At 48.2% G+C, this 14,520-nt stretch overlaps 1 protein-coding gene across 1 annotated transcript in view; it reads right to left on the reverse strand.

The window, feature by feature from the left end:
- The window catches only part of zanl (zonadhesin, like), a 41,104-nt gene that overhangs the window by 17,603 nt on the left and 8,981 nt on the right, over positions 1–14,520 (reverse strand). Inside the window, 60 exon segments of the mRNA XM_061763148.1 lie at positions 29–273; positions 381–522; positions 604–797; positions 877–927; positions 1,012–1,150; positions 1,240–1,436; positions 1,560–1,701; positions 1,799–1,937; positions 2,015–2,143; positions 2,242–2,390; positions 2,492–2,736; positions 2,844–2,985; positions 3,067–3,260; positions 3,340–3,390; positions 3,475–3,613; positions 3,703–3,899; positions 4,023–4,164; positions 4,262–4,400; positions 4,478–4,606; positions 4,705–4,853; positions 4,955–4,987; positions 4,989–5,200; positions 5,308–5,449; positions 5,531–5,724; positions 5,804–5,854; positions 5,939–6,077; positions 6,167–6,363; positions 6,487–6,628; positions 6,726–6,864; positions 6,942–7,070; positions 7,169–7,317; positions 7,419–7,663; positions 7,771–7,912; positions 7,994–8,187; positions 8,267–8,317; positions 8,418–8,556; positions 8,646–8,842; positions 8,966–9,107; positions 9,205–9,343; positions 9,421–9,549; positions 9,648–9,796; positions 9,898–10,142; positions 10,250–10,391; positions 10,473–10,666; positions 10,746–10,796; positions 10,897–11,035; positions 11,125–11,321; positions 11,445–11,586; positions 11,684–11,822; positions 11,900–12,028; positions 12,127–12,275; positions 12,377–12,621; positions 12,729–12,870; positions 12,952–13,145; positions 13,225–13,275; positions 13,376–13,514; positions 13,604–13,800; positions 13,924–14,065; positions 14,163–14,301; positions 14,379–14,507. Coding sequence (XP_061619132.1) covers positions 29–273; positions 381–522; positions 604–797; positions 877–927; positions 1,012–1,150; positions 1,240–1,436; positions 1,560–1,701; positions 1,799–1,937; positions 2,015–2,143; positions 2,242–2,390; positions 2,492–2,736; positions 2,844–2,985; positions 3,067–3,260; positions 3,340–3,390; positions 3,475–3,613; positions 3,703–3,899; positions 4,023–4,164; positions 4,262–4,400; positions 4,478–4,606; positions 4,705–4,853; positions 4,955–4,987; positions 4,989–5,200; positions 5,308–5,449; positions 5,531–5,724; positions 5,804–5,854; positions 5,939–6,077; positions 6,167–6,363; positions 6,487–6,628; positions 6,726–6,864; positions 6,942–7,070; positions 7,169–7,317; positions 7,419–7,663; positions 7,771–7,912; positions 7,994–8,187; positions 8,267–8,317; positions 8,418–8,556; positions 8,646–8,842; positions 8,966–9,107; positions 9,205–9,343; positions 9,421–9,549; positions 9,648–9,796; positions 9,898–10,142; positions 10,250–10,391; positions 10,473–10,666; positions 10,746–10,796; positions 10,897–11,035; positions 11,125–11,321; positions 11,445–11,586; positions 11,684–11,822; positions 11,900–12,028; positions 12,127–12,275; positions 12,377–12,621; positions 12,729–12,870; positions 12,952–13,145; positions 13,225–13,275; positions 13,376–13,514; positions 13,604–13,800; positions 13,924–14,065; positions 14,163–14,301; positions 14,379–14,507 — 9,013 coding nt within the window.

Below are 14,520 nucleotides of genomic sequence, written 5' to 3' on the forward strand. Positions count from 1 at the left end.
GGACAAGGTTTGCCTAATTCCTTCTTACATGCACAGCGCCACCTTTGAAGATGGAGACACCACCGGATGCTATATACACACGAACCGCCTTCACATAGGAGATGGTGGGTCTGTTATAGCGATTTTCGTTGTCAGCGTAGACCACAAAGTTTGGTAAAGCCGATACATTGCAGACTCCAGTCATCGTGTAACTGCAGTTGCCCATGAAGTTGTACTTGCGCTTGTCGAAAGTCGTGTAATGTGGATCTCCGGATGCGATGCACGAGGATGTACCTTCATGGAAAACAACAAGTTCCTTTTGTGACACTTCAGTTACAGATGATCGTTTGGATGACGACTGATCAGAATGAAGCGTTCAAGAAGATTCCTTGACGTGTTACCTTTCGGGTAGCATCCTGGGACACCGTTAACCTCACGACACTCCTCAGTGGGATCACAGGTGTTATCCACACATTCCAAAGTGTAGTTCCCCGCGCAGCGACACAGCTTTGAGCAGCCGTCTCCAAATACGATCTCTCCAGGCTAAAACAGGAGTGAAGAACTTGGTTAGGAGATACTGCCTTTCTTCTGAACACAAGTATGGGTATGGTGTAGTATTCGGACCTCGTAATAGTTATGATTGTGATCCAGGCAACCGCACTTCTCCAGTGGCACACAGTGTTTCCCCTTGAAGACAAACCCCGGTTTGCAAAAGCAGCCGGTGATACAGGAGCCGCTACAGTTGGTGGAGGGTTCCATGCAGGTGGGGATGCAAGCTGGGCCACATTCGATGTAGTCTGCATTTGGAGGGCACTGAACTGCACGGGGAAAAGAACAGGAAAGGTTTAGTAGCTAGTAAGTAGTTACTGTCTTAAGCTATTTAAGAAAATACCATACTTGGTTTTGGTGTCGTCGGTCTTGGAGTTGTTGGTCTGGGTGTCGTCATTCCTTAGATATCACAGACATTCATTTTACGTGAGAGTGCGACAAAGATTGGTTGTGTCCTTCGGCTAAATGAAAGAGAACCTATACCTGTGGGATAGCAGCCCAGCTCTCCCCCTTGGACTTGACACTCGTGCATTGGGGGGCATTGAGATGCCTTACAGGTCACAAAGGGTGCGTCACAGCTACACTTCAGATCACAGTTCTCAACATAGAACTCCTCTCCAGGCTGAGAGAAACACAAAGTGCATATATCAGTTAGGTTTTTGGGTGTCTATCACGGTGCACGTGTACAGTTGCTTGTCCATCACACGGTACCTGATAATACTGGCCATTGGTGTGTTGGCAGCCACATGAAGTGTTGGTGACACATTTCCCGGCACTCAGGATGTAGCCGGGATCACACACACAGGACTCGGTGCACGGGCCGCTGCAGGAGGGGGGTCTGCCCGAACACGTCTGCTGACAGGGGTCCGCGCAGGGCTCGTAATGGCTGTTGGGGGGACAGCCAAAAGCTGTGCGGCAAATGAGATGGCTGAAGTTAGAAGCATGTCTTTCAAAGTCATTGAGATCTGGACACATTCCAGAAAGAAGGCTACAGTAGAGACCCGTGTCAACCATCTGTACTTGATACTCACGACAGAAGGTTTCGTTCCTCCAGGGTCCGATGTTGACCCCACGGTCCTGGCACTCATTGACGTAGGCTTCGATGGCTTCACACAGAATGGAATGAGCGCCATCAAGCTCGCAAAGGTCAAAGACACAGTCCTTGAAGTAATCCTGAAGGCACAACCAGCATCGACATTCCATCTTCACAAATGAAAACTCAAAATTCCACTTTAGGGGTGCGAGGTTGGTCCAAGTACTTGTGACTTACGTTGGGGTTGACCTTGGCGTGACACGCAGCAAAAGGACTATTTTTGTCCAGCAGGATGCCACAATATCCAGAGCTCTCATAGAGCTTCTGCTCCTCTGCCTCACATCCGGGATTAGTGGTGTTGGGTTTATTGTTACACCTTTTGCAAAAGGAAATATTAGACACAAACTAAGCACAAAGCAGTGTTCAGAATCTGAAATGAAGACTAACACTCACTCTGGATCAGTGTTCCAACTGTTTCCAAAGTCATTGGGATTGCGGGTCAATGAGCCATCTGGCTTGCGGAAGTCGTCTTTGGGATCTCCATTGTAATCTCCACACAGTCCACACAGTATGTTCTTAAAACTGCGGGCGAGACATTACAAGATCCTTCATTCATGAACTTCTCGAGCTACCTGTACTTTTCAGTCTTCATTGACAACATGTGCTCAGGTTACACTCACTCTTTAATCACTTTGATGTCCATAAAGTGGTTTCCGTCATAGCGCACAGTCACACCAAAATCCAAGGACACGGTGTAGTGCTTTCCGGATTTGAACACAGAGACACCTGGGAATGGACTGACTGGAAGGTTGACTTTGATTCCATTCACCTGGATGCGGAAAGCAGGTGAGACTGATAAGTGACCAGGCAAGGAAGGGAATTATCCAATTTGATCACAGTACGGACAAGGTTTGCCTAATTCCTTCTTACATGCACAGCGCCACCTTTGAAGATGGAGACACCACCGGATGCTATATACACACGAACCGCCTTCACATAGGAGATGGTGGGTCTGTTATAGCGATTTTCGTTGTCAGCGTAGACCACAAAGTTTGGTAAAGCCGATACATTGCAGACTCCAGTCATCGTGTAACTGCAGTTGCCCATGAAGTTGTACTTGCGCTTGTCGAAAGTCGTGTAATGTGGATCTCCGGATGCGATGCACGAGGATGTACCTTCATGGAAAACAACAAGTTCCTTTTGTGACACTTCAGTTACAGATGATCGTTTGGATGACGACTGATCAGAATGAAGCGTTCAAGAAGATTCCTTGACGTGTTACCTTTCGGGTAGCATCCTGGGACACCGTTAACCTCACGACACTCCTCAGTGGGATCACAGGTGTTATCCACACATTCCAAAGTGTAGTTCCCCGCGCAGCGACACAGCTTTGAGCAGCCGTCTCCAAATACGATCTCTCCAGGCTAAAACAGGAGTGAAGAACTTGGTTAGGAGATACTGCCTTTCTTCTGAACACAAGTATGGGTATGGTGTAGTATTCGGACCTCGTAATAGTTATGATTGTGATCCAGGCAACCGCACTTCTCCAGTGGCACACAGTGTTTCCCCTTGAAGACAAACCCCGGTTTGCAAAAGCAGCCGGTGATACAGGAGCCGCTACAGTTGGTGGAGGGTTCCATGCAGGTGGGGATGCAAGCTGGGCCACATTCGATGTAGTCTGCATTTGGAGGGCACTGAACTGCACGGGGAAAAGAACAGGAAAGGTTTAGTAGCTAGTAAGTAGTTACTGTCTTAAGCTATTTAAGAAAATACCATACTTGGTTTTGGTGTCGTCGGTCTTGGAGTTGTTGGTCTGGGTGTCGTCATTCCTTAGATATCACAGACATTCATTTTACGTGAGAGTGCGACAAAGATTGGTTGTGTCCTTCGGCTAAATGAAAGAGAACCTATACCTGTGGGATAGCAGCCCAGCTCTCCCCCTTGGACTTGACACTCGTGCATTGGGGGGCATTGAGATGCCTTACAGGTCACAAAGGGTGCGTCACAGCTACACTTCAGATCACAGTTCTCAACATAGAACTCCTCTCCAGGCTGAGAGAAACACAAAGTGCATATATCAGTTAGGTTTTTGGGTGTCTATCACGGTCCACGTGTACAGTTGCTTGTCCATCTCACGGTACCTGATAATACTGGCCATTGGTGTGTTGGCAGCCACATGAAGTGTTGGTGACACATTTCCCGGCACTCAGGATGTAGCCGGGATCACACACACAGGACTCGGTGCACGGGCCGCTGCAGGAGGGGGGTCTGCCCGAACACGTCTGCTGACAGGGGTCCGCGCAGGGCTCGTAATGGCTGTTGGGGGGACAGCCAAAAGCTGTGCGGCAAATGAGATGGCTGAAGTTAGAAGCATGTCTTTCAAAGTCATTGAGATCTGGACACATTCCAGAAAGAAGGCTACAGTAGAGACCCGTGTCAACCATCTGTACTTGATACTCACGACAGAAGGTTTCGTTCCTCCAGGGTCCGATGTTGACCCCACGGTCCTGGCACTCATTGACGTAGGCTTCGATGGCTTCACACAGAATGGAATGAGCGCCATCAAGCTCGCAAAGGTCAAAGACACAGTCCTTGAAGTAATCCTGAAGGCACAACCAGCATCGACATTCCATCTTCACAAATGAAAACTCAAAATTCCACTTTAGGGGTGCGAGGTTGGTCCAAGTACTTGTGACTTACGTTGGGGTTGACCTTGGCGTGACACGCAGCAAAAGGACTATTTTTGTCCAGCAGGATGCCACAATATCCAGAGCTCTCATAGAGCTTCTGCTCCTCTGCCTCACATCCGGGATTAGTGGTGTTGGGTTTATTGTTACACCTTTTGCAAAAGGAAATATTAGACACAAACTAAGCACAAAGCAGTGTTCAGAATCTGAAATGAAGACTAACACTCACTCTGGATCAGTGTTCCAACTGTTTCCAAAGTCATTGGGATTGCGGGTCAATGAGCCATCTGGCTTGCGGAAGTCGTCTTTGGGATCTCCATTGTAATCTCCACACAGTCCACACAGTATGTTCTTAAAACTGCGGGCGAGACATTACAAGATCCTTCATTCATGAACTTCTCGAGCTACCTGTACTTTTCAGTCTTCATTGACAACATGTGCTCAGGTTACACTCACTCTTTAATCACTTTGATGTCCATAAAGTGGTTTCCGTCATAGCGCACAGTCACACCAAAATCCAAGGACACGGTGTAGTGCTTTCCGGATTTGAACACAGAGACACCTGGGAATGGACTGACTGGAAGGTTGACTTTGATTCCATTCACCTGGATGCGGAAAGCAGGTGAGACTGATAAGTGACCAGGCAAGGAAGGGAATTATCCAATTTGATCACAGTACGGACAAGGTTTGCCTAATTCCTTCTTACATGCACAGCGCCACCTTTGAAGATGGAGACACCGACCGGATGCTATATACACACGAACCGCCTTCACATAGGAGATGGTGGGTCTGTTATAGCGATTTTCGTTGTCAGCGTAGACCACAAAGTTTGGTAAAGCCGATACATTGCAGACTCCAGTCATCGTGTAACTGCAGTTGCCCATGAAGTTGTACTTGCGCTTGTCGAAAGTCGTGTAATGTGGATCTCCGGATGCGATGCACGAGGATGTACCTTCATGGAAAACAACAAGTTCCTTTTGTGACACTTCAGTTACAGATGATCGTTTGGATGACGACTGATCAGAATGAAGCGTTCAAGAAGATTCCTTGACGTGTTACCTTTCGGGTAGCATCCTGGGACACCGTTAACCTCACGACACTCCTCAGTGGGATCACAGGTGTTATCCACACATTCCAAAGTGTAGTTCCCCGCGCAGCGACACAGCTTTGAGCAGCCGTCTCCAAATACGATCTCTCCAGGCTAAAACAGGAGTGAAGAACTTGGTTAGGAGATACTGCCTTTCTTCTGAACACAAGTATGGGTATGGTGTAGTATTCGGACCTCGTAATAGTTATGATTGTGATCCAGGCAACCGCACTTCTCCAGTGGCACACAGTGTTTCCCCTTGAAGACAAACCCCGGTTTGCAAAAGCAGCCGGTGATACAGGAGCCGCTACAGTTGGTGGAGGGTTCCATGCAGGTGGGGATGCAAGCTGGGCCACATTCGATGTAGTCTGCATTTGGAGGGCACTGAACTGCACGGGGAAAAGAACAGGAAAGGTTTAGTAGCTAGTAAGTAGTTACTGTCTTAAGCTATTTAAGAAAATACCATACTTGGTTTTGGTGTCGTCGGTCTTGGAGTTGTTGGTCTGGGTGTCGTCATTCCTTAGATATCACAGACATTCATTTTACGTGAGAGTGCGACAAAGATTGGTTGTGTCCTTCGGCTAAATGAAAGAGAACCTATACCTGTGGGATAGCAGCCCAGCTCTCCCCCTTGGACTTGACACTCGTGCATTGGGGGGCATTGAGATGCCTTACAGGTCACAAAGGGTGCGTCACAGCTACACTTCAGATCACAGTTCTCAACATAGAACTCCTCTCCAGGCTGAGAGAAACACAAAGTGCATATATCAGTTAGGTTTTTGGGTGTCTATCACGGTGCACGTGTACAGTTGCTTGTCCATCTCACGGTACCTGATAATACTGGCCATTGGTGTGTTGGCAGCCACATGAAGTGTTGGTGACACATTTCCCGGCACTCAGGATGTAGCCGGGATCACACACACAGGACTCGGTGCACGGGCCGCTGCAGGAGGGGGGTCTGCCCGAACACGTCTGCTGACAGGGGTCCGCGCAGGGCTCGTAATGGCTGTTGGGGGGACAGCCAAAAGCTGTGCGGCAAATGAGATGGCTGAAGTTAGAAGCATGTCTTTCAAAGTCATTGAGATCTGGACACATTCCAGAAAGAAGGCTACAGTAGAGACCCGTGTCAACCATCTGTACTTGATACTCACGACAGAAGGTTTCGTTCCTCCAGGGTCCGATGTTGACCCCACGGTCCTGGCACTCATTGACGTAGGCTTCGATGGCTTCACACAGAATGGAATGAGCGCCATCAAGCTCGCAAAGGTCAAAGACACAGTCCTTGAAGTAATCCTGAAGGCACAACCAGCATCGACATTCCATCTTCACAAATGAAAACTCAAAATTCCACTTTAGGGGTGCGAGGTTGGTCCAAGTACTTGTGACTTACGTTGGGGTTGACCTTGGCGTGACACGCAGCAAAAGGACTATTTTTGTCCAGCAGGATGCCACAATATCCAGAGCTCTCATAGAGCTTCTGCTCCTCTGCCTCACATCCGGGATTAGTGGTGTTGGGTTTATTGTTACACCTTTTGCAAAAGGAAATATTAGACACAAACTAAGCACAAAGCAGTGTTCAGAATCTGAAATGAAGACTAACACTCACTCTGGATCAGTGTTCCAACTGTTTCCAAAGTCATTGGGATTGCGGGTCAATGAGCCATCTGGCTTGCGGAAGTCGTCTTTGGGATCTCCATTGTAATCTCCACACAGTCCACACAGTATGTTCTTAAAACTGCGGGCGAGACATTACAAGATCCTTCAGTCATGAACTTCTCGAGCGACCTGTACTTTTCAGTCTTCATTGACAACATGTGCTCAGGTTACACTCACTCTTTAATCACTTTGATGTCCATAAAGTGGTTTCCGTCATAGCGCACAGTCACACCAAAATCCAAGGACACGGTGTAGTGCTTTCCGGATTTGAACACAGAGACACCTGGGAATGGACTGACTGGAAGGTTGACTTTGATTCCATTCACCTGGATGCGGAAAGCAGGTGAGACTGATAAGTGACCAGGCAAGGAAGGGAATTATCCAATTTGATCACAGTACGGACAAGGTTTGCCTAATTCCTTCTTACATGCACAGCGCCACCTTTGAAGATGGAGACACCACCGGATGCTATATACACACGAACCGCCTTCACATAGGAGATGGTGGGTCTGTTATAGCGATTTTCGTTGTCAGCGTAGACCACAAAGTTTGGTAAAGCCGATACATTGCAGACTCCAGTCATCGTGTAACTGCAGTTGCCCATGAAGTTGTACTTGCGCTTGTCGAAAGTCGTGTAATGTGGATCTCCGGATGCGATGCACGAGGATGTACCTTCATGGAAAACAACAAGTTCCTTTTGTGACACTTCAGTTACAGATGATCGTTTGGATGACGACTGATCAGAATGAAGCGTTCAAGAAGATTCCTTGACGTGTTACCTTTCGGGTAGCATCCTGGGACACCGTTAACCTCACGACACTCCTCAGTGGGATCACAGGTGTTATCCACACATTCCAAAGTGTAGTTCCCCGCGCAGCGACACAGCTTTGAGCAGCCGTCTCCAAATACGATCTCTCCAGGCTAAAACAGGAGTGAAGAACTTGGTTAGGAGATACTGCCTTTCTTCTGAACACAAGTATGGGTATGGTGTAGTATTCGGACCTCGTAATAGTTATGATTGTGATCCAGGCAACCGCACTTCTCCAGTGGCACACAGTGTTTCCCCTTGAAGACAAACCCCGGTTTGCAAAAGCAGCCGGTGATACAGGAGCCGCTACAGTTGGTGGAGGGTTCCATGCAGGTGGGGATGCAAGCTGGGCCACATTCGATGTAGTCTGCATTTGGAGGGCACTGAACTGCACGGGGAAAAGAACAGGAAAGGTTTAGTAGCTAGTAAGTAGTTACTGTCTTAAGCTATTTAAGAAAATACCATACTTGGTTTTGGTGTCGTCGGTCTTGGAGTTGTTGGTCTGGGTGTCGTCATTCCTTAGATATCACAGACATTCATTTTACGTGAGAGTGCGACAAAGATTGGTTGTGTCCTTCGGCTAAATGAAAGAGAACGAGTGAAAGACTGTGAGCTTACCTGTGGGATAGCAGCCCAGCTCTCCCCCTTGGACTTGACACTCGTGCATTGGGGGGCATTGAGATGCCTTACAGGTCACAAAGGGTGCGTCACAGCTACACTTCAGATCACAGTTCTCAACATAGAACTCCTCTCCAGGCTGAGAGAAACACAAAGTGCATATATCAGTTAGGTTTTTGGGTGTCTATCACGGTGCACGTGTACAGTTGCTTGTCCATCTCACGGTACCTGATAATACTGGCCATTGGTGTGTTGGCAGCCACATGAAGTGTTGGTGACACATTTCCCGGCACTCAGGATGTAGCCGGGATCACACACACAGGACTCGGTGCACGGGCCGCTGCAGGAGGGGGGTCTGCCCGAACACGTCTGCTGACAGGGGTCCGCGCAGGGCTCGTAATGGCTGTTGGGGGGACAGCCAAAAGCTGTGCGGCAAATGAGATGGCTGAAGTTAGAAGCATGTCTTTCAAAGTCATTGAGATCTGGACACATTCCAGAAAGAAGGCTACAGTAGAGACCCGTGTCAACCATCTGTACTTGATACTCACGACAGAAGGTTTCGTTCCTCCAGGGTCCGATGTTGACCCCACGGTCCTGGCACTCATTGACGTAGGCTTCGATGGCTTCACACAGAATGGAATGAGCGCCATCAAGCTCGCAAAGGTCAAAGACACAGTCCTTGAAGTAATCCTGAAGGCACAACCAGCATCGACATTCCATCTTCACAAATGAAAACTCAAAATTCCACTTTAGGGGTGCGAGGTTGGTCCAAGTACTTGTGACTTACGTTGGGGTTGACCTTGGCGTGACACGCAGCAAAAGGACTATTTTTGTCCAGCAGGATGCCACAATATCCAGAGCTCTCATAGAGCTTCTGCTCCTCTGCCTCACATCCGGGATTAGTGGTGTTGGGTTTATTGTTACACCTTTTGCAAAAGGAAATATTAGACACAAACTAAGCACAAAGCAGTGTTCAGAATCTGAAATGAAGACTAACACTCACTCTGGATCAGTGTTCCAACTGTTTCCAAAGTCATTGGGATTGCGGGTCAATGAGCCATCTGGCTTGCGGAAGTCGTCTTTGGGATCTCCATTGTAATCTCCACACAGTCCACACAGTATGTTCTTAAAACTGCGGGCGAGACATTACAAGATCCTTCATTCATGAACTTCTCGAGCGACCTGTACTTTTCAGTCTTCATTGACAACATGTGCTCAGGTTACACTCACTCTTTAATCACTTTGATGTCCATAAAGTGGTTTCCGTCATAGCGCACAGTCACACCAAAATCCAAGGACACGGTGTAGTGCTTTCCGGATTTGAACACAGAGACACCTGGGAATGGACTGACTGGAAGGTTGACTTTGATTCCATTCACCTGGATGCGGAAAGCAGGTGAGACTGATAAGTGACCAGGCAAGGAAGGGAATTATCCAATTTGATCACAGTACGGACAAGGTTTGCCTAATTCCTTCTTACATGCACAGCGCCACCTTTGAAGATGGAGACACCACCGGATGCTATATACACACGAACCGCCTTCACATAGGAGATGGTGGGTCTGTTATAGCGATTTTCGTTGTCAGCGTAGACCACAAAGTTTGGTAAAGCCGATACATTGCAGACTCCAGTCATCGTGTAACTGCAGTTGCCCATGAAGTTGTACTTGCGCTTGTCGAAAGTCGTGTAATGTGGATCTCCGGATGCGATGCACGAGGATGTACCTTCATGGAAAACAACAAGTTCCTTTTGTGACACTTCAGTTACAGATGATCGTTTGGATGACGACTGATCAGAATGAAGCGTTCAAGAAGATTCCTTGACGTGTTACCTTTCGGGTAGCATCCTGGGACACCGTTAACCTCACGACACTCCTCAGTGGGATCACAGGTGTTATCCACACATTCCAAAGTGTAGTTCCCCGCGCAGCGACACAGCTTTGAGCAGCCGTCTCCAAATACGATCTCTCCAGGCTAAAACAGGAGTGAAGAACTTGGTTAGGAGATACTGCCTTTCTTCTGAACACAAGTATGGGTATGGTGTAGTATTCGGACCTCGTAATAGTTATGATTGTGATCCAGGCAACCGCACTTCTCCAGTGGCACACAGTGTTTCCCCTTGAAGACAAACCCCGGTTTGCAAAAGCAGCCGGTGATACAGGAGCCGCTACAGTTGGTGGAGGGTTCCATGCAGGTGGGGATGCAAGCTGGGCCACATTCGATGTAGTCTGCATTTGGAGGGCACTGAACTGCACGGGGAAAAGAACAGGAAAGGTTTAGTAGCTAGTAAGTAGTTACTGTCTTAAGCTATTTAAGAAAATACCATACTTGGTTTTGGTGTCGTCGGTCTTGGAGTTGTTGGTCTGGGTGTCGTCATTCCTTAGATATCACAGACATTCATTTTACGTGAGAGTGCGACAAAGATTGGTTGTGTCCTTCGGCTAAATGAAAGAGAACGAGTGAAAGACTGTGAGCTTACCTGTGGGATAGCAGCCCAGCTCTCCCCCTTGGACTTGACACTCGTGCATTGGGGGGCATTGAGATGCCTTACAGGTCACAAAGGGTGCGTCACAGCTACACTTCAGATCACAGTTCTCAACATAGAACTCCTCTCCAGGCTGAGAGAAACACAAAGTGCATATATCAGTTAGGTTTTTGGGTGTCTATCACGGTGCACGTGTACAGTTGCTTGTCCATCTCACGGTACCTGATAATACTGGCCATTGGTGTGTTGGCAGCCACATGAAGTGTTGGTGACACATTTCCCGGCACTCAGGATGTAGCCGGGATCACACACACAGGACTCGGTGCACGGGCCGCTGCAGGAGGGGGGTCTGCCCGAACACGTCTGCTGACAGGGGTCCGCGCAGGGCTCGTAATGGCTGTTGGGGGGACAGCCAAAAGCTGTGCGGCAAATGAGATGGCTGAAGTTAGAAGCATGTCTTTCAAAGTCATTGAGATCTGGACACATTCCAGAAAGAAGGCTACAGTAGAGACCCGTGTCAACCATCTGTACTTGATACTCACGACAGAAGGTTTCGTTCCTCCAGGGTCCGATGTTGACCCCACGGTCCTGGCACTCATTGACGTAGGCTTCGATGGCTTCACACAGAATGGAATGAGCGCCATCAAGCTCGCAAAGGTCAAAGACACAGTCCTTGAAGTAATCCTGAAGGCACAACCAGCATCGACATTCCATCTTCACAAATGAAAACTCAAAATTCCACTTTAGGGGTGCGAGGTTGGTCCAAGTACTTGTGACTTACGTTGGGGTTGACCTTGGCGTGACACGCAGCAAAAGGACTATTTTTGTCCAGCAGGATGCCACAATATCCAGAGCTCTCATAGAGCTTCTGCTCCTCTGCCTCACATCCGGGATTAGTGGTGTTGGGTTTATTGTTACACCTTTTGCAAAAGGAAATATTAGACACAAACTAAGCACAAAGCAGTGTTCAGAATCTGAAATGAAGACTAACACTCACTCTGGATCAGTGTTCCAACTGTTTCCAAAGTCATTGGGATTGCGGGTCAATGAGCCATCTGGCTTGCGGAAGTCGTCTTTGGGATCTCCATTGTAATCTCCACACAGTCCACACAGTATGTTCTTAAAACTGCGGGCGAGACATTACAAGATCCTTCATTCATGAACTTCTCGAGCGACCTGTACTTTTCAGTCTTCATTGACAACATGTGCTCAGGTTACACTCACTCTTTAATCACTTTGATGTCCATAAAGTGGTTTCCGTCATAGCGCACAGTCACACCAAAATCCAAGGACACGGTGTAGTGCTTTCCGGATTTGAACACAGAGACACCTGGGAATGGACTGACTGGAAGGTTGACTTTGATTCCATTCACCTGGATGCGGAAAGCAGGTGAGACTGATAAGTGACCAGGCAAGGAAGGGAATTATCCAATTTGATCACAGTACGGACAAGGTTTGCCTAATTCCTTCTTACATGCACAGCGCCACCTTTGAAGATGGAGACACCACCGGATGCTATATACACACGAACCGCCTTCACATAGGAGATGGTGGGTCTGTTATAGCGATTTTCGTTGTCAGCGTAGACCACAAAGTTTGGTAAAGCCGATACATTGCAGACTCCAGTCATCGTGTAACTGCAGTTGCCCATGAAGTTGTACTTGCGCTTGTCGAAAGTCGTGTAATGTGGATCTCCGGATGCGATGCACGAGGATGTACCTTCATGGAAAACAACAAGTTCCTTTTGTGACACTTCAGTTACAGATGATCGTTTGGATGACGACTGATCAGAATGAAGCGTTCAAGAAGATTCCTTGACGTGTTACCTTTCGGGTAGCATCCTGGGACACCGTTAACCTCACGACACTCCTCAGTGGGATCACAGGTGTTATCCACACATTCCAAAGTGTAGTTCCCCGCGCAGCGACACAGCTTTGAGCAGCCGTCTCCAAATACGATCTCTCCAGGCTAAAACAGGAGTGAAGAACTTGGTTAGGAGATACTGCCTTTCTTCTGAACACAAGTATGGGTATGGTGTAGTATTCGGACCTCGTAATAGTTATGATTGTGATCCAGGCAACCGCACTTCTCCAGTGGCACACAGTGTTTCCCCTTGAAGACAAACCCCGGTTTGCAAAAGCAGCCGGTGATACAGGAGCCGCTACAGTTGGTGGAGGGTTCCATGCAGGTGGGGATGCAAGCTGGGCCACATTCGATGTAGTCTGCATTTGGAGGGCACTGAACTGCACGGGGAAAAGAACAGGAAAGGTTTAGTAGCTAGTAAGTAGTTACTGTCTTAAGCTATTTAAGAAAATACCATACTTGGTTTTGGTGTCGTCGGTCTTGGAGTTGTTGGTCTGGGTGTCGTCATTCCTTAGATATCACAGACATTCATTTTACGTGAGAGTGCGACAAAGATTGGTTGTGTCCTTCGGCTAAATGAAAGAGAACGAGTGAAAGACTGTGAGCTTACCTGTGGGATAGCAGCCCAGCTCTCCCCCTTGGACTTGACACTCGTGCATTGGGGGGCATTGAGATGCCTTACAGGTCACAAAGGGTGCGTCACAGCTACACTTCAGATCACAGTTCTCAACATAGAACTCCTCTCCAGGCTGAGAGAAACACAAAGTGCATATATCAGTTAGGTTTTTGGGTGTCTATCACGGTGCACGTGTACAGTTGCTTGTCCATCTCACGGTACCTGATAATACTGGCCATTGGTGTGTTGGCAGCCACATGAAGTGTTGGTGACACATTTCCCGGCACTCAGGATGTAGCCGGGATCACACACACAGGACTCGGTGCACGGGCCGCTGCAGGAGGGGGGTCTGCCCGAACACGTCTGCTGACAGGGGTCCGCGCAGGGCTCGTAATGGCTGTTGGGGGGACAGCCAAAAGCTGTGCGGCAAATGAGATGGCTGAAGTTAGAAGCATGTCTTTCAAAGTCATTGAGATCTGGACACATTCCAGAAAGAAGGCTACAGTAGAGACCCGTGTCAACCATCTGTACTTGATACTCACGACAGAAGGTTTCGTTCCTCCAGGGTCCGATGTTGACCCCACGGTCCTGGCACTCATTGACGTAGGCTTCGATGGCTTCACACAGAATGGAATGAGCGCCATCAAGCTCGCAAAGGTCAAAGACACAGTCCTTGAAGTAATCCTGAAGGCACAACCAGCATCGACATTCCATCTTCACAAATGAAAACTCAAAATTCCACTTTAGGGGTGCGAGGTTGGTCCAAGTACTTGTGACTTACGTTGGGGTTGACCTTGGCGTGACACGCAGCAAAAGGACTATTTTTGTCCAGCAGGATGCCACAATATCCAGAGCTCTCATAGAGCTTCTGCTCCTCTGCCTCACATCCGGGATTAGTGGTGTTGGGTTTATTGTTACACCTTTTGCAAAAGGAAATATTAGACACAAACTAAGCACAAAGCAGTGTTCAGAATCTGAAATGAAGACTAACACTCACTCTGGATCAGTGTTCCAACTGTTTCCAAAGTCATTGGGATTGCGGGTCAATGAGCCATCTGGCTTGCGGAAGTCGTCTTTGGGATCTCCATTGTAATCTCCACACAGTCCACACAGTATGTTCTTAAAACTGCGGGCGAGAC

This window comes from Phyllopteryx taeniolatus, chromosome 23, assembly GCF_024500385.1.
Source record: "Phyllopteryx taeniolatus isolate TA_2022b chromosome 23, UOR_Ptae_1.2, whole genome shotgun sequence".
In the NCBI taxonomy this organism is placed as follows: domain Eukaryota; kingdom Metazoa; phylum Chordata; class Actinopteri; order Syngnathiformes; family Syngnathidae; genus Phyllopteryx; species Phyllopteryx taeniolatus.